The sequence below is a fragment of the Armigeres subalbatus genome, chromosome 2 (assembly GCF_024139115.2).
Source record: "Armigeres subalbatus isolate Guangzhou_Male chromosome 2, GZ_Asu_2, whole genome shotgun sequence".
Classification (NCBI taxonomy): domain Eukaryota; kingdom Metazoa; phylum Arthropoda; class Insecta; order Diptera; family Culicidae; genus Armigeres; species Armigeres subalbatus.
This window is the reverse complement of record NC_085140.1, coordinates 215789037-215812905: the sequence shown is the minus strand read 5'-3', so window position 1 is coordinate 215812905 and position 23869 is coordinate 215789037. Positions and strand designations below refer to the sequence as shown.

Here is a 23869-nt window from a genome sequence, read left to right as displayed (position 1 = left end):
TGTATAATTAACTTCCATTTATTCACGGTTATTACGTTGTTGAATTTTAATAAAAAAATATTTTGATTACAATCAGTTCTTCAAAGAATTCCTCTGCTAAATCCTACCTTTTCAGCGATGTTTCTTCTCTGCTTCGACTGGCGATAAAAAATAACAAATAATATAACTTAACTGAAACAAAGGAAAATACAGGTTTCTGTTCCTTTACTTTTCTTCCTACTTTGGACGAAATATGTGTGTATTTTTATATTATCAGGATAGTTTTCAGCTGTTAACTCGAGCGGATTGCAATAATAGTGCAATCTACAAACGGGCCTTGAGTTGTGGATCTGATATGATCGAACGCACAGAACACATACTTACATGTTCTACTCTACGTTTACCTCTTGTGAACAGATTCTCATCTGACCTGATGATTATTCGCTCTCCGGTGTGATACGAGTGATTAGTGGATTTTCGGCGCACTCCGGTCGTTGATCGTTCGATTGCGTTTCAGCGTCGCACCACGCTTGATTTGATCCATTAGAGATTCGTGACATAATCGAGGGTCAGGCTGCAAAATATTGAAAGATGGTTGAATAATCTAAAAGATCAGGTGGTAAATCGAGCAAGAATATAGATAAAATTATATTAAAAATTAAAAATGAATTGAAAGACAAGGAAAAGCTAAGCATGTTGAACGAATTTCATTACTGGGTATATTATTATTATTATTGTTAAAATTATGGAAAAAATGGCAATTGTAGGGGAAGTGAATTGGTTGTGGGCACCCCCACGTTGTTTTACACAAAGCAGATGCTGTCATTCTGACAGCTGTCCTTCATTAACCGCATAGCAATATGATATTTTGTGCTCAATACCAATGTGGTCTATATAAAACTCTGATTCTACCAGTGGCCCTTCATGGACATGAAGTATGGACGTTAAAAGAGGCGGACCGGAGAGCTTTCGGGGTTTTCGAGCGAAAAGTGCTGCGTACAATACTCGAAGGGAAACTAGAAAAAGGTGTTTGACGCAGACGCATGGATCATGAGCTGTATCAAGTATACAAAGAAGAAAATATTGTGAATCGTATAAAATACGGCAGAGTTCAGTAGGCTGGTCACTTAGTGTGAATGTCGGAAGAAATAATAGCAAAAACAATATTCAACAGAGAACCAGATAGCGGCCGGCTACTTCGTGGAAGGCCACGTACACGCTCGCTGGCTGCACGCGGTGGAATCAGACCTTGTTGCTTCACGTTTCAGGCGGGTGTACAGTTCTGCCACCTTTGCAAATGTTCGGCCGACAATGTCCCAGGGAAGCTTCCAAGCTTCAATGCTTCCCAGGGAAGCTGTTCTCGTCCATAATTTTCCATAGCGCTATAGCATAGGTCTATACTGTCGTATGCCGCCTTGAAATCAATGAACAGATGGTGCGTTGGGACCTGGTATTCACGGCATTTTTGAAGGATTTGCCGTACAGTAAAATTCTGGTCCGTTGTCGAGCGTCCGTTAACGAAGCCGGCTTGATAACTTCCCACGAACGCATTCACTAATGGTGACAGACGTCGGAAGATGATCTGGGATATCACTTTGTAGGCGGCATTAAGGATGATGATAGCTCGAAAGTTCTCAACCTCCAGCTTGTCGCCTTTCTTGTAGATGGGGCATATAACCCCTTCCTTCCACTCCTCCGGAAGCTGTTCAGTTTCCCAGATTCTGACTATCAATTTGTGCAGGCAAGTGGCTAGCTTTTCCGGGCCCATCTTGATGAGCTCAGCTCCGATACCATCCTTACCAGCTGCTTTATTGATCTTTAGCTGTTGGATGGCAACCTTAACTTTCCTCAAGGTCTGGTTGACTTCCATCGTCCGCTGAACTGACGTGGTCATCTCCTCCGCTGCCTTGACTTTCACTGCCTGTACTCTCAGCGCTATTCAAATGTTCCTCGTAGTGCTGCTTCCACCTTTCGATCACCACGCGTTCGGCCGTCAAGATGGTCCCATCCTTATCCCTGCACATTTCGGCTCGCGGCCGAAGCCTTTACGGGATGCGTTGAGCTTCTGGTAGAAGTTGCGTGATTCTTGAGAACGGCACAGCTGTTCCATCTCCTCGCACTCCGCTTCTTCCAGGCGGCGTTTCTTCTCCTGAAAAAGGCGGGTCTGCTGTCTCCGCTTCCGTCTATAACGGTCCACGTTCTGTCGGGTACCTTGCTGCAGCGCGACCACCCTCGCTGCGTCCTTCTCCTCCAGAATCTGTTTGCACTCTTCGTCGAACCAATCGTTCCGTCGACTTCGTCCCACATACCTGACGTTGTTCTCCGCTGCGGCTTAAATTACCGTCATCCAGTCATTGACGAGAAAAATAGTCACGCGCTCGTACCACCCCTCAGTAATAAAACCACCCACCGAGGAGAAAAAGCAGTCTCCTGCTGGATGGGAAAAGTTTTTTGTTTCAAAACTACATCATCCAATAGCGAAGACATAACTATATCTGGTGGATGCTTCATTTGGTTGTATTTCGCCTTAGTTTTCAAAAAAAACTGCCTTTTGCAACATTTTTGACCAAGAGGGGAAATCGACGATTTACTCTCACGCTGTCTTATATAGGTATAACAGAGCGTGAGAGTAAATCGTCGATTTCCCCTCTTGGCCAAAAATGTTGCAAAAGGCAGTTTTTTTGTTTGTTTTGTCAAATTGACGGCTGGGACCAATGTGATTCATCTCGCTGGCAGTTTTTTTTAAAACTAAAGCGAAATATAACCAAATGAAACATCCACCAGATATATTTATGTCTTCGGTATTGGATGATGTAGTTTTAAAACAAAAATACTTCCCCCATCCATCTGGCTTTTTCTCCTCGGTGGGTGGTTTTATGACTGGGAGGTGGTACGAGCACGTGGCTGTCTTTCTCGTCAATTACTGGATGACGGTAATTTGAGCCTTAATGGCTGCTTTGACTGTATTCCAGCAGTTCTCAAGAGGGGCCCCATCGAGCTCACCCTGCTTCAGTCGCTCTAGGTCAGGCCTGCCAAACCTTTTCAAGCCACGGGCTAATTTTCAGAATAGCCAGTACACTTGCTGGCGGGCCAGAAAATATTCGGTACATATTTTTTATACATTTTCAAAATAACCAAAGTAAAATACTTTTTTTTTTCAGAACGGTATTTAGTTTTACAGAATGACTTAAAATGCTTTGAAGAAAAACCAAGCACAATTCAATTGCGATCTTTTGTGTGTGTGTATTATCTTTTTCTTTCTACGTAACAGGACATGGAATTGTAGCCTTCCTTCCAATACTCGACGCATATTGATTTCGCAATCGGTGATCGAATTTCGCAAGCAGATAATGAAGATCAACAATTACTTTTTTCTGCTTTCATTATTGATGAGAGTTGTTCACACAGATATGTACTTCTGGGAAAAGAAAATATCTTACGAAAGATATGTCTTTCTGAAATTTCAATTTGAGCCCCCATTGGAGGTCAATTATCTCCATTCCAAATATATTATTCACATTAATAAACGATGTCGAGGAACTGTGTTCTCAAAAAATAGAGAATAGGTTTGAATATTTCTGTTGAAAAGGTTCGACTGTTTTCTACAGGATTAAAGAAAAGTATCAGTTGTCACAATCAATTGTGGGAAATTGTTTCAACTTTGTTTCAATAGTTTGCATGTTGTATAATAAATGTTCGACGTGATGATCCCTAATTTGCAGCTTTATGTTCAAGTCATTGAGATGTTTGGTGACATCTACTATAAAGTTCAAGCCACTCAATCATTCAGAATTATGCAGCTTGTGAATTGGTGTTCTAATTCCATTTTCGTTAACATTATTTGGAGGTTTTTTTGGCTTTCTTAGTCTTATGTATTCAAAACGGTGAGTTTTATTTGCCTGACGTTTCGGCCTTTTATTTTGGCCTTTTCCAAGGCCAATTTTTAGGCCTCAAGTTTTCAAAGAAGAGTTCAAGAGTTCATACAGGTCTCAACAGATTTCCTTAGGTCTATATCTGTGGTAGTCGTTTCCTTTATTGAGATCAAAGCTGCTGATTCCTCTGTAATTTGAAGATGATCATCAATTCCTCTTATGAAGGCAGCTACCTGTGCCTTGTTTGTACGTTCAGTATTTTCATCGATTGTAAGCAGGCAGATTCAGAAACAAGTGGCTTTTTCACAGAACGTAGTTTTCAAGTCTTTTGTGAAAACTCTAATTTTTCGCCGTGCTTTACGTCAAATTAATACTACTGAAGGAGACTTTTTTTAAGAGCACACCATATCAACAACAGCCAATATGCATTCCTTAACAAGTTCTTCGTCCTGGAAAAATTTCATTCGTATTGCGATTGCCTCATAAACAGCAAAACAGGCCCGTGTTGCATCTCTCGACTTCGTGCTAGCTCAGAAAAAAATTGGAAGGTTTTAGCCACACAGAAAATCTTTCGGGCCGGTTATGAAGTATTTTTTTTCTAACATGCCGCGGGCCACAAAAAATGGAGCCAAGGGCCGCATCCGGCCCGCGGGCCGTACGTTGGGCAGAGCTGCTCTAGGTTATACCGCGGCGGTCGTCGGTACCGAACATTGTTGATGACAGATAGTTTTGGGCGCAGTTTAACCATCACCAGATAGTGGTCAGGGTCGATGTTAGCGCCACGATATGTCCTGACGTCTCTGTTTAGGGTCTCCAGTAGCCTTGCGAGCAAAGGCGTAGGCCAATCCGGAGATGGCGAGTTCGATTCTCGGTCCGGTCTAGGATGTTTTCGGGTTGGAAACATTCGAATCCCTGGGCATAGTGTATCCATTGTACTTGCCACACAAGATACATACACACGCAATGGCGGGAATAGAGAAGCTTTCTTGTCTTGTCTTAGCACATGCACAGCCAGTATATGGCGGGAATAGAAAAGCTTTCAGTTAATAACTGAGGAAATGCAAATAGAATACTAAGTTGAAAAGCAGGCCAAGTTCCAGTTGAAGAAGAATGAAGAAGAAGATGTCCTGACGTCGATAATGTCGGAGAAGTGCCGTCCATCAATCAGAACGTGGCTGATTTGTGATTCTGTCTGCAGTGGTTTATCCAGGTATACCTATACGGAAGGCTGTGTTCGAAGTAGGTGCTGCGAATGGCCATATTCTTGGAGGCGGCGAAATCAATTAGTCGTTGGCCGTTTTCGTTCATCAGCCGGTGAGCGCTGAACCTCCCAATAGTCGGTCTAAACTCCTCCTCTTGGCCAACCTGAGCATTCAAATCTCCTATGATGATTTTGACGTCGTGGCTGTCGTACTCACGTTTCAGCTGCACATAGCATGCGTTCTTATCATCATCAGTGCTTCCGGAGTGTGGGCTATGGACGTTGATTATGCTGAAGTTGAAGAACCAGCATTTGATCCTCAACCTGCCTATCGCCCATCACTATGAAAGCTTGTCCCAGCTAGTGTGTGTTGCCGCAGCTCTGGTAGATGGTATGATTACCTCTAAATGTTGGCACTATTGATTCCTCCCGATGAAGTTTAGAGATTTGCATTTCCACGAACCGAGTTTGCAATCGTTAGTCCCTTTTCGTCGCAGTGATCTTCGTCGATGGTTCCGGTCCGTACTCTCTTGTTGATTGTTCGTTGCGTATGTTTTTTTAAAGGCTGGCTTGCAGTGCCTGACACCAAACCCCCCAAATTTCCGGAGGACCATTTCTCCTTATTCCCGGTGGACCATGGTGCACAGTTTCACTTAGAGTAAATCGCTGGCACTCGGACGATGATCAGCCGCCCCTAACATGGAGAACAGACGCTATTGTGAACTGATCCTGACATGAAGAACAGACGCTCAGTAAGATTTGCACCTCCGGAGAGGAGTAAACCCACCTTCCCTGTCAGCCTACGACCATAGTTCCCACCGGGGTTGGTTACCCGATCTTCCTTAAGGTTGCTCGTATTCCGGCCAGCACCACGAGGAGGTAGGGATAGGAGTTGAGGACCGACCGATAGGAGGCTAAGGACCGCGAGATAGGGTCTATTTTATTCCTTCAGGTACGCGAAGTACCAATGGTACGCTTTATCCAGCATTTGCCGTGCCCGTGCGTATTCATACAGTAAATTTAATTTATTTTGAGCACACAATTTTTTCCACAGATCCTTATTACCAAAATCAACCTTTTTGTGACATTTAGGGGGCCCCGGACAAGTTCGGCCTTTAGTAAAGAACATGGAAGAGCCATACACGATGGCTTTTCGCAGTTGAAGAGGACTTGAGGGCGCTGAACTTCAGGGCGTCTGGAAGCAATGGGCTCAGGATCCAGTCAAGTGGAGAAGGATACTCCATTCGGCGTAGGCTTATTGATGAGCAGCTGTAGTCCATCAAGTCAAGTCAAGGAGGAGGATTGGTGGAGGTGAGGAGAGTCGTAGTACGATTTTCAAAGATCCATCCAGTTTGTTTGTTTCGCGAAACAACAATGGTTGAACTGGTGGTGAATACGTCTTGGAATATTTTAAATTTGAATTCACATATTTATATTTGACAACGCTTGAGTGGTTCTTTATTTTAGTCTAAAAGTACATTGCTGTAAATATCAATTTTAATGCTGTAGAGAGTAAAAAGCACTTGAACAAAATTAAAAAAAAAATGTTAGACAAAGTTACAGAAACATTTGGGCGCTACAAGTTCATTATACCTTATAAATTGATATCAAGCTTCTGACAAAATTTCTAGTAAATTTATATAAATGAATGCCAATTACATTTCACAACACTGGTTACGATAGACGGGGATACCTTCGAGGTGGTTGAAGAATTCGTCTACCTTCGATCCTGATATTCCTGATATCAGATCGATCAGTGGAAGTCGGGCCTACTACGCGCTGCAGAAGAAACTGAGGATGGAAAAAATGTGGCCTGGAATCGTGTATCGTGGCGTCGAATTGGTGGTTCAGTGTTATATGTTTCGTTATAACCTAAATAAATTATGGATCCGATTTTTAACCTTAAGGTTTCTTATTTCGAGTGATTGAAATCGATGAACTTTGTGTTTTAAAATTTTGTTACAAAATAGGTACATGAGAAAAATATGGAAGCGTAGATAGCAGAAGAAGCAAAATAACATTTGTTTCATCTGCTCTGGCATATAACAAAGGATAATTGATTTTGCATTCGAAGGCTCAAGTGATAGTAAAATAACCAGTTTCATAATAAATTACACTGTAAAAAAAAGCTATATAATAAGGTTTGAGAGTCATTCCATATTTTATCGTTCATGGACATCTTACCTCCTTTCAGCCTTTCTCGTACAACAAAGTTTTTATGATTACTATTGATATACCATGCACGCACCCAACTTTGCGCAGCTCCTAACTTTGCGCATTTTGCGGTTATTTTTGTAATAGAATGCGTTAAAATTGAATTTCGAAATATAATTATAACTTGTCAGCACAATATACATGTTATCATAACAGTGCATGCATTTTTTCGCTGTTAAATGAAACATTTTTCATTTTAATAGTCGAAACTTTTACTGAAAACAGTGAAAATGACCAAAATGGCGTGTTCTTAGCACATATGACAAGTGACGGTTTACTCGAAAAACTGTATTTTTTGTAAATTTTTACATTCGTTGACAACTGATTACACATGGACCCAATAATTATAATATTGTTGAAGCCATCTTATGAGAATTTGGTTAGTTATTTACATTTTTCGTTAAAATATATGATGCGCAATGTTAGGAACAATTTTTCAATACAGTGTACCTAATTTTGCGCACAACTCGTATTTCTTCGATATTTTCAACATTTATGATATACCTCGTCGAAATAGGGTTTACGCAAAAAAGAACTTTTGTTAGCTGTGGCCAATGTACATAAATGAGGCTGTACATACACCAACAGACGTGAAAACATACTAAGTATGTCGAATCATAAGAAAATAATGCTGGGCATCCTTATCATCTCTAATATGCTCAAATATGCCTACAAATGGAATGAACATGAATTGTAATAGTAGTATTAGCTGAAAAAATAAAATTTGGATGAAAAATTGTATGATAGACGCTTGCTTCGTGTTAGAAATTTTCCAAGTTATGTGCGCAAAGTTAGGCATATAATAAGGGGTCTGCTTTGAAGTTCAATTTACTATTTATTTCAAATTTTTGTACCAAATTTAGTTCTCAAACAATAATATGATAATAATACTACAGCATGGAAACTATTTCAGGCAGATAGCTACTTTCTGTAAGTTGTACGAGTTGATTCAATTTTGCATTTCCTTAACTGCGCAAAGTATGGTGCGTGCACGGTACTGCAGTGACGAAACATTGGATAACAGTCAATTATTTGAGGTAGTTATCACCGAATATTTCTTGAAAAGCCATAGTAGTACATTTTATAATAACGCGTATGGTGTGGTGCAAAGCTTTCAAGCAATTTTGGTGCACCGTACGATAGAAATGAGCAACAAAAATCTCACCGGGTGTCAAGTGATTAGACGGAAAAGGAAAAAAATGTGGTTTAGATTGTTAGTCTCTGTCATTTTGAAATGGCTGAACTCAAAATCGCGTCTCACCTTACGAGTTGAAGCATTTAAACTACCATACTTTAAGGTATCTTGATCGGCTGAACTTTATTTTTTACATGATCAAACATTCTGATAGTAACTATGGTAGTGATCGTCGTCCTTAATTGAGGGAACATAACAGAAGAAAAAGTAGAAGTATGAAATACATTTGATCACATAGCTGACAATCAGGAAATTCATCGTTTGCCAATACAGGATAATGTGGAAATGATGATAGGTATCTAATTCAAACATAAACTAATAAACGATAAATTCCTGTATTCATCACGGACAACCAAACAGTAAACTAAACTTACCAGTGCTTTGCTATTGATGAGGTTTCGCACGGCAAAAGCCTTCCCGGATAGTCGTTGCTCTGCTAGCCTGGCGTTTAGGTTTTCCAAAAAACCTGCACTAGTTTTTGCGAGAACATTATTTGAATTCGCATTACTGGCACTGTTACTACGATCTGTAAGAGGAAAACGATCAACTTTAGTTCGAGTAGCATCGCTTGGGACTGGTTGAAGAACATGCAAAATCACGCACAGGGTATTATCCTAGTGACATTATAGGTTTTTTTGCGGATTTAAAGCAGCACTATGGATAACCGTGTACTTTTCGAATTCATATTTTGTGTATTGTAAAATGAATTTCAGTAATAATAACGATTGTATGACAAATTGCGGAATTCCATTTTGCGGAACCCCACTATGCGGAAACCCGGAGAAGCGGAATGACATTTCCCGGAATAACTCAATTAGCACAACATTTAAATACATACACGATTATTTTGATATTATGAATATTTATCAAAAAGGTTATTATTAACATGCTCATAAACATAGAATCATGAAACAAATACAACCTCCCTTGAATGTTTAACGTTTTGACATATTGTAAAAGAAAATCTTACAATGTTCAAAAATGTACTAGCACCCAGTTTTTGTCTAATATAAATGTATCCTCTGAACGATCCTTTCCGTTCTGCAGCAGCTATGTTAAATATGACCGCGTTTCTAAGAAGATTGTAATAGCTAGCCAGCCGGCTGTTCGGCCACATTGAGAGTTGACGTAAAGTCAATGTCAACTTCTCTCCCCAAGAGCCAAGATAGCTGTTTGGTGTTGGCAGCCAATTATCTGGCTAAGAATAACGCTACGGATTGCCTGTTCCAATGGTAAAAGTCCACCATACAGGTGACCGCTAATTCTCGGTGTGACGCGGCTTTATGCTTACCGTGCCTACGAATGAATGGTTAGGGGGTCTAATAAAAACCTAATAACGGAGCCTGTGAAGCACCAGGGCACCCTTCACAGTATTGAGCCCCTACTGCGCTAACCGGAGCTATGGCGTAGCTGACTTTTTGCTTTTCCGAGATAATCGGCTACTTTTATAAAATCTCAACTTGAGGATTATGAGTATGTTTTTATTTAGTTTTTCAACAAATTGTCACCTATATATAGTTCTTCTTCTTCTTCTTCTTATTGGCATTACATCCCCACACTGGGACAGAGCCGCCTCGCAGCTTAGTGTTCATTAAGCACTTCCACAGTTATTAACTGCGACAGTTATTAACATCATCTAAGCCAGGTTACCATTTTTGCAATCGTATATCATGAGGCTAACACGATGATACTTTTATGCCAAGGGAGGTCGAGACAATTTCCAATCCGAAAATTGCCTAGACCGGCACCGGTAATCGAACCCAGCCACCCTCAGCATGGTCTTGCTTTGTAGCCGCGCGTCTTACCGCACGGCTAAGTCACCTATATAGATTCCCATTATGAATTATACACATTGTACTCTGTGGTTCGTCTTTGACGTTCTTGATAAGATATCAATTTGGTTTCATCGTTGCTGTTGCTGATGCTGAAGTTGTGGGGTGTATTATCTTAATTCTCAATGGCTTCACTTAAGATAGCTCAAATCAATCTTCAGTATAAAAGAACAGCAACGATTATTCTTTGTAGACTTATGCAAATTAGCAAATCCCAAGTGGCTTTGGTGCAGCAACTTTGTTTTCGCAAGGGTACTTTCTACCTAGTGAGTAGAAAGTAACCTAGTGAGCCCGGTTTTTGGTGCTTTCAGTAAAGAAATGGCAAACTCTCGATCAATGCTGCGTATATGTGTACTTGTTAACAACGCTATCGTTGCTACACTTATTTCTGAACTAACAACCAGATATGTATGTGCTGTTACAATTGATGTGACTGGCGGAACCCCCGTCAGGAAATACGTCATTGTTCGTTTTTTAGCACATTATGAACCATCTCCTACGGATGCTTTCACACGAGTTGTCATATATTGCACTTCAAAAGGCCTTCCGATAATTGTCGGCAGCAGGCATTGAAAGCGTGAGTGAAGCAAACGAGCATTGATATAATTCAATCATAGCATCCTATGTCAGTGAGTGAACAGCCTTGCTCAGACGGATACTAAGCATCGATTATGAGCGATCGTTTCTGCGTAAACAACAAGCAACAGAGTTCGCCAAGCCATATTTGCTCTGATATCCATGGAAGCAACGACTGGACTATTTGTGTTACGCTTGATCTACTAGAATAAAACCAAAGCACATCAGGTGTTCTGCTTCATTCACTCTGCTTTCAAGTTGCTGGAGTGAAGGAGAGAAAGTATCAAAGCCTTCCATGCAGTGTATCAGAGTTTCATTCTCAAAGCGGACTCTATTTTCCTAATGTCTGAAAATATTTTTTACCAGTGTTGTGGTAACAAAACAACACTCATTATTAGGTTACCAAGTGATTTCCCTCGCTCAGTTGTCTCCCGGCGGATACGCAGTGACTCTAAGGCAATCAAGCGACAGCGATCCTCGTAACTAGGAAGATGCAGCGGGTCTCTCCAGTCTAGTATTCGAAGCGCAAACCGCAGGAAACGCCGTTGAATAGATTCAATACGTTCTACGCCGTTGTTGTAATACGGGCTCCATACTGACGAACAATACTCTAATGTGGAGCGCACCAAAGAACAGTACAGCGATTTCAGACAATAGACGTTCGTGAAATTTTTCGCTGTTTTCATGACAAAGCCCAGGGTTCTAGCCGCTTTGTCGACAACGTATGAAAGGTGGTGTGAAAATGTCAGTTTTGAGTCTAAAACCACACCCAAATCCTTCACGTGATTCACCCGTTCGACTGTAGTTCCCAGCAAATGGTAATTTAAGATAATCGGCTCTTTTTTGCGTGAAAATGTTATAACGGAACATTTTGTCGGATTAACAACCATCCTGTTCGTAGTGCACCAATCAGCGAAAGCATTGATTTGACCTTGGAGAGTATGGCAATCAGTAACCGAGCAGATACGTAGGAATATCTTGAGATCATCAGCAAATGATAATTGTGGACCCTTAACAGCATGATGGACATCATTGAAGTACAAGATAGAAATCAGCGGTCCTAAATGGCTGCCTTGTGGTATACCCGACGTTGCACGAAAGTACGTTGATCGGTTGTCGCCAAGGATGTTATCGATCATTTAGTAATGTGCGTTTTATCATTTAGTAGTTTGTCAATAACACATTCCAGAGGCTAAATTTCAAAATGTGTTGTATGATGAACTTCTAATGCAAAGCTACCTAATCGGTCCAGTTTTGCAATCGCGATGTCATGATTCAGCTTATCGAACGCAGCAGGAAGGTCTGTGTAGATCACATCCGTTTGGGCCCGAGTGGTAATACTTTCCGTGATGTACGAGGCTAGACACAGTAGATTCATAGTTGTGGAGCGCCCAGTCACAAAGCCATGCTGATCTGTGCTGATGTGTTGCTTGTAGTGTGCACTGACGTAATCAATGATAACAAGTTCAAACAGCTTCGATACGGCGCATAACGATGTAATTCCCCTGTAGTTATTAACATCGCGCGAAACATTTCGGCTATTTTCAATAGGAAGGGGATACTCCGCTGGAGATTGAAAGCTGGAAAATCTTTTGAACTGGAGCCAGTAGCCATTCGATACTTCTTTTAATAAAAGAAGATGGCACCCCATCAGGGCCGGGCTTATATGAACCCTTGAGTTGAGATGCGGCTTAAGTAGTACCGAACTTGGTTTACTTAACATAGGCAATCGTCCAACATTTATGATATCTAATAGAGCAGAGGTGTTAGACATAACCCTTTGCTCCAATAAAATCAGTCACGAGTTGACGAATTTGCATGTGTCAGATGAGGAATCTATATCAGGCCACCGCTACATCTACATTGATCATTTGAATGTTACTTCGCAGACCTTGCGTTTTAGAAATCCTCGTTCAACCAACTGGTAACTTTATACAGAGTTGCTCTCTACCAAATTTCATGGATATCTAGCTTCTATAGAAACTCCTACCGACTTGGATAATGCAGTTGATAGTACAACGTTGCACATCGTGCAAGCTTTCGATGAAGCTTGCTCTGTGCGTTCTGTAAAAACCTCAAGAGGAACTCCGTGGTGAAATTCCGATTTGGCTGAGCTCAGGAAGCACTGTAAAAGGAGTTGGAACGCCATTCAGCAGGGACGGATTCTTTCAGGTTGGCTCGGAAAACTTACAAGAAGGCTCTACGTTCTACTGAGCGATCCGACTGGAAAAACCTTTGTGCAAATGTTTCCAATTTAAGTGAAGCCAGTCGATTGAATAAAATTCTTGCGAGATCCAAGGATTTTCAATTTGGCAAGATTAGCAAGCCAAATGGCGACTACACTAGACCTGTGCGCCGCCGCCGCCGACGATTTTCTCACGCCACCGCCGTATGAAAACTGCCCACGCCGTGGAATATTTTTTAACACGCCGATGGCATTTTTACTGTTATTGGCTACTGTATTTGGCTACTGTCGAAAAAAAACTTCAGTACCCGCTAAGCTGCGGAGGATGATGGAGGTCCTTCGTAGCATAGTAGGGAAAGTACCTGTCTAGCGTACTGGTTTCATGGGATCAAACCCCACCGAAGGGAGCGGTTACCCTCCAATACCTTTACCGAACAAAATATATCACATGTTGTGTAAATGCTTAGTATAGTTTCATAGTTCATATGACAAGTATCTTCTTTACAATTATGCAGCATATATTCTCTTCTTCTTCTTCTACATAATAAAAATGAAATGGTCTGTGTTCGTATCCGCATAACTCGAAAACGGCTGGATGGATTTTCTTCATTCCTTCAGCAGATATGTTCGTTATTGTTTCCGACGGGTTTATATGATATTTCTTCTTACGAAAATCACGACTTAAGTTGAGTAAATCGTGAAAAACTGAAATTAAGATTTGTATAGGAATTCCGCTTGGGCAGTTAAGAACGCATGTTTTCGCTTACTATGCAGGACAACGTCTGCCGGGTCGACTAGTTTCCAATAAAGTCTAGACCCAACAAAATTGAAAGTAGATTAAGAACTTATTTCATTAAAAATAGGCTAAAAAGGAGCATAATCAGCCTGAATTGTTTGTTGGGGAACAACTAGATCCCTTGCTGTGCAGCGTATGCTCGGTCAAACGAAACTATATTTGTTCATACAAAATGCACCTGACATTTAATTAAACAGAAAATAGGGGAATTGTTCTTCAGGAATTTAAGGAATTGCACCTTGAACTTCTTCGGCAGTACGTACTAGTATATTACAGTCTGAACATATTTCAAAACTTCATTTGAAAATTTTGTTTGGAAACTGCATATTTTTTAGTAAAGTATAAAACTTAGGCGTGATAGAAGCGAAATCAGATTTTTTTTCTAAATTTGGTAGAAAACTTATCAGTACATGTTTATTATACAAAATCATACAGTACCCAATTTTGTTTAATGTAAATGTATCCTCTGAACAATGCTTTCCGTTCTACAGCGGCTAGATTAAATATGACTGCGTTTTTAAGAAGATTGGAATAGCTAAATGTACTTTTTTTTTATTTTTCATTAAGACAACCCAATGTCAGATGATGTTACACAATAAACATAAACAGTATTCAGAGTACCAGCGAGGTGACATTTGCAACTCAGCTAAAAAATTATGCCTCAATGAAATTTTCGGCAAAATGGGTCATTTGATATGGAATTCCACGAATTGCTCAGATTCCGAAAAATGTCACATTCCGCGGAATGACATTCCCCAGTTTGTCATACAACCATAATAAAATATTCCTATATCAATAATATTCGCAAAAATATGATTTCTGCTTGATGTGTGTTTTTTTATTGCTATCATGCGTGCTCACTGCTGAAAAAATCAAAAAAGAAGAAACAACACCATTTGTGGTCCAATAATTTCTTTTTGATTGTTATTGATATGAGTACATGCTATGAATTCAAGTAGCAGTAACCCTAACCATCATGAGATCTAAGTTGGTATTTATAAATGGATGCTTACAAAATATTACGTATAAAAAGCCTACTTATTTTGACACGTGGCATGTATAATTTATAACCAAAGTGAGAGAAATTAAAACTATTATTTACGGTAGAATCGTTAGCCGTCTTTTAGAATTTAATTGTATGCTAAATAGGATTGAAATTTAGCCAGAGTCTCAATAACAAGCTGTCTAACTATGTTCTCCTGTGTCTCTACATTTGTATAATAACAACAGAATTTGATAAATTACTTTAGAAGGTGTAAAGGAATAAAAGAAATAAAAAGCATGATATGAACACATAGTTTTATCAACATCCAGAAGTTGATTGTTTTGTTCCTCAATGATTACTATTTGATATTACCTACATTATCTATGAATAGGCAATACAGGAATTCGTCATTGACCAAATATTTTTGCTAGTTGGGATAAAATGGAAGCTAATGTCAAATCAAAATTTATACATACAAAGCCACGAGAAAAGCGACTAATTTCACTAAATTCTGGTGCTGATGATTATAGTGGAGTAACTGATTCAGTGATTGATATTTCTGGCTCTATCTTCTGCTTCATCTTTCCTGGCACAAGAAATTGCCATTTTCCATCACACTGCAACCTGAACATGACCTTAAATAAATTCGAAAGTGTGTTCGAATAAAGTTCTCTGCAGTTATGCCCAGCACAAAAATTGCCTGATTTTTGAAGAAATAAAATATTAATATCAGCTGTAGTACGCTGATTAATCCGCTTCGGAAAAACTTGCTTTTGTGCTGGGATGACAAAGTCTTGTGCCAATCCACAATAAGTTTCGCATTTTATTTAGCACATACCTAATCGAGTTCAATTTCAATAGACTCAATAATCACGAACTTTTGCTGAACAAATGAATTGGCAAAAACAAACGAAAACGATTAAATTCTAAAAGATAAATCCTACATACTAAAAGTACAGCCGCAACTTTCCTGGCCATTTATACTGTTAAAAACGAAATTATTCACTGCACAGCACACTGCAAACGGTAATATATACTTGCATACTGCAAAGCAAGTGAGATAAGCAAACCAACAAACAAATATTAGTCATGTTTTGTAGTCAAGTAAAGCAGCACCAAAAATTCATTAAAACAAGCAATATCGTTGAAAGTGGAATTACTTGAACGATTGTAGGAAGCACCATGGCCGGCATTGTCGTGCGTATTGTTAATTCCACCGCCACCACCACCACTTCCGTTCGCGCCACTATTGCTATCTCGAGCGGGAGCTTTGCCAAACGACGAGGGCGAATAACTGGACACGCCATGGACCGGACTCGCGGTCGCAAAAGGATTAGTTGAAACGTAAATGTTCTGAGTGGCGTAACTTTGCTGCGGCTGTGTTTGATAGTAATATTGCGAGGTTGTTGTTTGCTGTTGGTACTGATGTGCCTGCGGGATTTGAGAGTGGGCGGAAGGATAAACTTGATTTTTACCGTCTCGTTGACTGACTGGAGGTGGATGCGATGACTGCTGATGCTGATGATAATGGGACTGTTGCTGCTGATGAGCAGATGCATGTTGGGATCCAGATGAATAGATCCCATGTGGGGATTGATGCGGTGGATGACTGGCGCTGTATGCTGATCGCTGATCCGCTTGGCCACTCTTCTGATAGGCGGGTTCGTTAGACGGCGCGCTTGTATAGGTGAATGACTGTTGTTGCTGATGGTGCTGCGGAGATGCTGGTGGTTGAGGCTTATTGGGGGCAATTCTAGCGTTCAATTGCGCTAGGAAGCCTGTGCTTTGCTTTTGCGGACCTGTTGGACCAAACACTTTGATTATTTGATGTACCGCCGCTGCAAGCATTACTGTCCCATAAGGAGTCGTACAGTTATAACGTAAGAAATTTTTCTGGGTTTTTCGATCTCAATCCCCCCTGTCCCCATGGAAGATTTCTTTCATACAAACAAATTATTTATATGGTGCGTAAGAAAACGACATACCCCCCCCTATAAGTGCTTACGTAATATGTGTACGGCCCCTAATGATATAGATTTTATATCAATATAGAACAGTTATGCTTGCGGTGGCAGTGTATACGAAAAGATCGCTTGAACTACCTTAATAAAAGTTCTATGGAAATAATATTGTTGGAAACAAAAACTTTTTTGTTCGTTTTCGAAATGGTTTTTGCATGAATGATCAAAAGTATCTTTATTGTAAATTTCACCTATTTTTATTTTAAATGCTGCTTTGGAATATTGTAGAAACAACAATTGTCTAATGAAATCTGATTTATTGTTGAATTTTTAAAATAAAATTTATTAGCCGAGATATAATTATTGATTTTTGTTGTACTTATACATAATATTATTGAGTTTAAAAAAATCTGTGCCAACCAATAAGGTAAAACAGCATTCGCTTATTTCTGATGGCTAAAACTAGGGTAAACATGTGGGATGGAAAACATTTGATGAAGTTGAAATTCAACACGGGATGAATTAAACATTTCAAGCGAAATTTTTCGTATTATTTTAAATCATCATGGGTACATACCTGGACTTGCTGTTCGGAAGCTCGACATACTTGTAATTTGCTTGGGTTGTGCATAAATGCTTTGCTGATGGGACGATGATTTCGTACTTCGGGAGGTGGACTGGTGAAAAATTATTTAAAATTTAATATATAATACATATTGAATGGCAAATAAGTCAACGTGACATGCATACCGTATTGGGATTATCACTCAAAGGAGGTAAATAATTTGGCGGTGATTGTGTTGAATAAGGCATAGGAGTGGTACTCGATAGATCTTGTTTAGGTGTGCTGTTGTATGTATTAGCGCAGGGCTGCCCAAGAGTATTGAAAGTGTTGTCAGTGTGTGATCAGCCAATTCAAATGTAGTTTGAAATTAAAAAGTATTATTAAAAGAAAAACGAGTACTTAAACCTAGAACAAAGAATAAAATATGCTTACCGAAGTAGGGGTTTGTTGGCTTGGTAGATTCTGTTGGGCACGCCTCAGAACACCAGGACTGGCGGGTTTGTGCCGGATTTCATTGAGTGCTTTTACAGTGCCCGCTACATTGCCTGGAACTGTTATTAAATGTTTAAATATTGTTCCATTCAAAATTCGAAATACAAGAAAACATACTGAGTGAGTTTCCAGTTGTGCTATCAAGAAGATAAGCAGGGGGAGGTGGTAAACTTTCCGATGACGTATACGCAACACTTTGCTGGACCAAGTTCGGTGAAGCCTGTAGAAAATTATAGGATATATTGAAGGGTAAAGCACAACTAGTTGGTTTCTAAAGTAAATCATGTGGATTTCAAAATAAACATTTATTATTATTCTTAGTATGTTCCATATACAAAGAAACCTCAGTAAATATGGGACTAATATGCATATGCGCAGTGCCATTCGATTTACCATTGCTATATTGGGACTGGGCGTCACACTGGAACTTCGTCTTACGGGTGGCGGTGGTTTCACCGTATTCACGGATGACCGTCTGGCAACACGGTTGGGTCCTGTCAGAACAAATATATGGTGAGATGATTGACCTCTCGAAAATAAAAATTTTGGTTTGGTAATTCTTGTTTTCAAGAATGAAAATTCAATTTCAGTGTATATATTTAACAACGATAGTACATATAACAATCCAATACGCATTCTAATTCGAGCATTTAAAACAATCAGTTTCTACGTTTTAAATGTTCTAATGAATACATCTCTAGTTCATTCATGAATTTACCTTGGATGGAATGATATGTAATTATGATCTGATACTTAACAATGGTCCAGGGGAGTAGAATAACCACTCTAACAAAACAGGTTTACTAGCATTAGTATCAAATATTGTTTTAGGCTCAGTTTACTTATCTTGTGAGAGTGAGTTACGCATTAATGATAGAATCATTACACAATTTCTTGCTGATATTGTGACTGTACTATGTGAGAGAACTATGAAAAGTATGGAGTTGAGATGGCTACCAAACATAAAGTGAAATTGCACTAGTAAATGCATATGATTAATACTAAACATAAAAAGTACGAAAAACACAAACCAGATAATGATGCGGGTCGTGGCGTGATTGCTGGCTTAATTCTATTAATACGCTCATCAGAAGGCATGGAGATCAACGAGCATTTCTCATTACCGTTGGTGAAGTGCTGCTGCTGATGCTGTTGTTGGTGTAGATTTATCACATGGTTACTGTTGTGGTTATTATTATTATAGATGCTGATAGCAATATTATGCTGCGGTGACGCCATCGTGGGAGTTGTTGCATTTGATTGCGGCATCGACAGTGATGGCGTTGGGGATCGCGACACAGCAAATGAGGAAAGTGCTGGCGACGCTGATCTGGAATTCAACTTGAATGAACTCAGTCTCTGCTGGCTGTCGACACTCGCAGTATCCTCTATCCGATTTGCATCTGGCTTGGCAATATCTTTGCATCGTAATACGACAACTTCACTCATGTTTTGACTGTAATAGTTTTCAGGGTCAATTCTGCCGAAAGTGTTCTGCCGCATCACAACAATCTCCGAATCGTTCAGATGCATGAATGACGGATTTTCAAACCCTGTATTGGAATAATCCACAGAATCGGAGCCCGGTAGCTCCGAGTTTAACCTGCTCGTATCATCGCTGTGGTCAAAAGGAATCTCACTTCCTAACGAGGTGCTGTTGAATGACATGTTTATCCCTTCGATGTTCATCGAACTGGAGATTGATATTTTGTCGTTTCGATCGCTGCCTGCCGAATCACTATTGTTCGACGACAGGTTCCCATTGTTGTTGTGATTAGAATAGATCAGACCGTTCTCCCGCATGTGATTGGAAGGTGGTGACGATTCTCCCAAGCGAAGTTCGTGCTCTTTTTGAAATAGGTCTAGTTCACCGATTAGATTATTTAGCTCCTCTATGGTCTCTTTGTCGATCCGATCTAGTAGGCGTGTCAGCAGCGAATAGCAAATTATTTGGCAGCAGCGGTGGCGTTTGCACATCGATTCATTAAATTAGAAAAGGTATTGGCAGCGGTGCATAATGAGCGGGATCACAACACAGGCGAGTACATAAAAAATAACATAAAATGAAAAAAGAAACAAGGCAAACAAATGATATTTATAATAACACTGTAAATGCTAATTATACGTGTAAACAAGCTAGCATTCAGGCAGCAATAAAATGGAAATAACCAGATAATACTAATCGTTATTATATTTCTTTTTTCTACAATGTACAATTTACATGCAATGATTTTAATGAGCATGATAATGGAGCTTAGCTAAAGGATTTCATTCATTAAATCTAATATTTGAAAAAGACATGATTTCTCGTTATTAACCCAAAAATAAATAACCCTTGGATACATGATTACAACATTATTGTAATTACTGTTTAAAATTTAAAAAAGCATGCCATGTCGTTTGATGGTTACTGTTTCAAGTTTCAACATCATACACAAGAAGTCATGCGATTATTTTATAACGTTCCTAGTTTGTACTTTTTGGTTGATTACATGACCAAATAAAAATTCATCTGGTTTTATTGGTGTGGCAGCAATTTCATTCTATCGCACACAAATAAATTGGCAAAAATATTGTTTCATGCTATTTGGCTAATTTGTCCATAGCTTTTTTCAAAAGTGTTGTGAATCGTATACAATACGGCAGACTTCAGTGGGCTGGACACCAAGTGCGAATGTATGAAGAAATAATAGCGAAAACAATATTCAACAGATAACCGGATAGAGTCCGGCAACTTCGTGGAACACGCTGCACGCGGTGGGATCGGACCTGGGGACCCTTAACGTTCGAGGAAACGCCAGCAGCTGCTTATAAAGAAAGCTGCACTACGCATCCAAATAACATAGAACTTTTCAAGCTGATGCAAATCCAGACCACCCTATATGATTCTTTCACATTGACTTGACAATAACATGACTATAACATATTCTCTATAATCCAATATCGCCTCCAAAAATATTTATATTTTTATTCAGACAATCTACAGCAGCCATTCGTTAACTGGGCTAAAACATCAGCCCAGTTAGCGAACGGCACTGGGCTGATAAAGTAATTGGAATGCACACAGAAGTAATGACCTGTTCTATATTAAGTAAATTCATCTTCTGTTATTTTTTATATATTTATTAAAAGAAAAAACTACCGTATCAAGCATAGTTGTCCCATGTCGTTTTTTTACGATGCCATTCCCACTATGCTGGCGATGTCATATTTGCACCGACAAGTTATTTCTTTATCAGACCTCATGGCGTACTTGCCACAAAAGATACATACTCATGCAATGGCTAGCATAGAAAAGCTTTCAATTAATAACTGAGGAAATGCCAATAGAATACTAAGTTGAAAAGTCGGCCAAGTTCCAGTTGAAATGTAGAGCCATTGAAGAAGAAAAAGGCTAGGCTTGCCAGCAATCCTAACTAGTTTTTAAATCTATTGATCGAGTCTTTTGTTGGCCACCAGGGCAGCAAGAAGCCATCAACTAAAAACGACATGGGACAACTATGCTTGGGACGGCAGCTGCAGGAGTCTTGAGATTAGGCGCTCACAGTCGGCTAAGCAGCCGATTTACTGTGAATCGTTAGAATCTAATGTGCACTGAATTAATCCGAATGTAATATTGCTCACACATGTGAACTCAAAAACACTCCAGTACTGTATTACCAAACAGAGATCACAAAAGTCCAGAAGCACCCTAAGATCTGTAAATTGAGGCTTTGGCTTGGTAATGCTATGCTTTTACCAATTACGCTATATGAGGTCTCAATATTGATTGAGTCTACGACTATTTCCTACTTTGTGTCTCAATCGAGGTTCTCTCTGTGACTGGAGTTATAACAAATAGTTCCAGAGGTTCTAACAAATCATTCCAAATTGTACAACCCCTAAGCGAGTTTCTAACTAATAAATATGTTACTGAATAATCGGCTCTAGAATGTATTTAAATTTATTGCCGAAGTTCAATTTTGATAGTTTGCTACCCTGTTTACTGCCGTTAATCGCAGTCACATTTATTGATGTCTATGGGATTGACTTGCAATTCACGGCAGTTTAGGGCTGCAAAAAAAATATATCGCAAAAATCCTGTTTATGATTTTAAGATGTTCCGAATAAAAAATATTCCCGCAAAACATGCATGCACTTGAACTTATAATTATTTGAGAATCAGGAAGCATATCTAACGCGCTATACAATCTACTGGAGTGCCGTCGCAGAACCTTTAGATACAGACAGACCAGACAAAGAGAGCATCTCAGCGTGTACTAACCTGCATCGCGTTCCGACAGAAGACCCGTGGTTTTGTAAATGTCTTCACCCTTTCGCCCGTAGATAGGTTCGCTTCGCGAGGGCGTATTTTGATTGTTGTTTATCTGCTGCTCGAACATCGACGTTTTCTCTAAAACTGAACCGGTACATTTAAGGATATCTTTATCTGCGGTGGATTGGGATTGGTGGTTAGTGTTAGATTGGTTTGGTTGGTTATTATCGAGGTCACTAGTGGTAGTAGACGACGATGGGGCCTTATTGCTATCATTATTACTTTCATTTCCGCCAGCAGCTACATCTTTTGGATTTGCGATTCCATCGACGGCTATCAAAAGAGGCCCACATCCATCACCGTTAGCCGTGCTCATACCACCACCGTTTTCATCGGTACTGTTGTGTGCGCTGACTAGAGGAACAATCATCGAACTACTACTGTAGATAGGCGTCTGCGGTGAACCAGTCTGAGGCGTATTTTGAGGTGTTTGGGTACTGCAGGCGGATACATCCGGCGAACTGATGGCATTGGTTGCACTCGAATCCGGCGATATAAGCGAAGATGCCGACGACAGTACTGGAGAATTTGGCTGCTGCAGTTGTTGGTATCCCATCTGTTGGGGCTGCTGCACTGGGGTTTGTGCCATAGACGACTGTGGCTGGTTAGTTGCGATTTGATTATTATTGTTAGTACTCCTTGAGGCAGCCATCGATGCCAGTTCCGTCATATTGACGTAGGTGGGTTGTAATTGAGGGTGTTCTGTGGAGTTGGCGAATCGTGGTGTGTATGGTTAGTAGTCGTTGTAACGCACCGCAATTACTTTGAAGTTAGCAGTAGCTAAATTATGTAATTTAATTATAGAAAGTATCTGAGACTTACCTTTGGTAATGTGGGCAGGAATTGGTGATGGACATTGTCGCGGAGCATTTGGATTGGAATTCTTTACGGAAGCTGTTGATAGAGGCCTTTCGAGGGATGAACATCGCTGTTGTAGAAGAAATAAATATTCAGATAATAATTGTAATGAGAAACGGAACTGGATACTTTTGTAAAAAATCCTAATCAAAGTAGGATATAGAGAACACAAATTGGAAAACTTTCGAAATCTTGATTCAACGTAAAATGTAAATTGTGGATACTTGACGATCTGGCCGATCTACTCTGTTGTTCGTTTTGGTCAGTTGACTAAGTTCTGTAATTTGTTACTCAGTTTGTCACATTGTCACATTGTCTCCAACGGAAATTTTTGGGTTGCTAATTTTGTTAGTATAATGGTTAGCGTATTGCAGCTGCGAAAAGGGCTTATTACGGACTTTGTAACCACTACTCTGATTCTTCCGGCGGCTTTCTACGGCCATGAAACATAGGCACTTAGGCATTAAACAGTAGAATGGCATGTGGTGGCGTCACAGGAATCACGAGTTATACCAGGTGAATGGAGGGCTGGATATTGTTAAGCTTATACAATATGACAGAATACGGTGGGCTGGTCACGTATGCCGGAAGAGGCCATAGGCTTTGGGGGAGGCTACGTACACGATGACTTTTTACAGTAGAATAAGACCTGAAGGGGGCTAAACGTTCAGGGCGACTGGAAGCGATTGGCGCAGGATTTTGTTGAATTTCACTTTAAGGTGACATCCATCCAGCATCCTAGAAAAGTGTCAAAAAACGGCAGCTATTACCGCGCGCGAAATGCTGGATAAATTACGTAAGGGGCTGTTAACAAATTACGTAACGTTGTAGGGGGCCAGGGGT

General features: G+C 40.0%; 1 protein-coding gene across 10 annotated transcripts in view; it reads right to left on the bottom strand.

Annotated features, from left to right (window-relative positions):
- The window catches only part of LOC134211633 (protein MTSS 2), a 160052-nt gene continuing 136183 nt past the window's right edge, over window positions 1-23869 (bottom strand). For 4 of the 10 annotated variants that reach the window (XM_062688701.1, XM_062688702.1, XM_062688704.1 and 1 more), the window contains 11 exons: window positions 22991-23096; window positions 22391-22870; window positions 22118-22282; window positions 18885-19769; window positions 18247-18347; window positions 17971-18073; window positions 17794-17912; window positions 17374-17473; window positions 16311-16634; window positions 8836-8987; window positions 1-553 (listed from right to left, as the gene is read on the bottom strand). In XM_062688701.1, the coding sequence (XP_062544685.1) occupies window positions 446-553; window positions 8836-8987; window positions 16311-16634; window positions 17374-17473; window positions 17794-17912; window positions 17971-18073; window positions 18247-18347; window positions 18885-19769; window positions 22118-22282; window positions 22391-22870; window positions 22991-23096 (2643 nt within the window). In that variant the 3' untranslated portion in view covers window positions 1-445. Of the gene's footprint in view, window positions 554-8527; window positions 8639-8835; window positions 8988-16310; window positions 16635-17373; window positions 17474-17793; window positions 17913-17970; window positions 18074-18246; window positions 18348-18884; window positions 19770-22117; window positions 22283-22390; window positions 22871-22990; window positions 23097-23869 lie in introns of all 10 variants that reach the window. The other 6 variants (XR_009979059.1, XM_062688707.1, XM_062688705.1 and 3 more) reach the window with 6 other exon arrangements.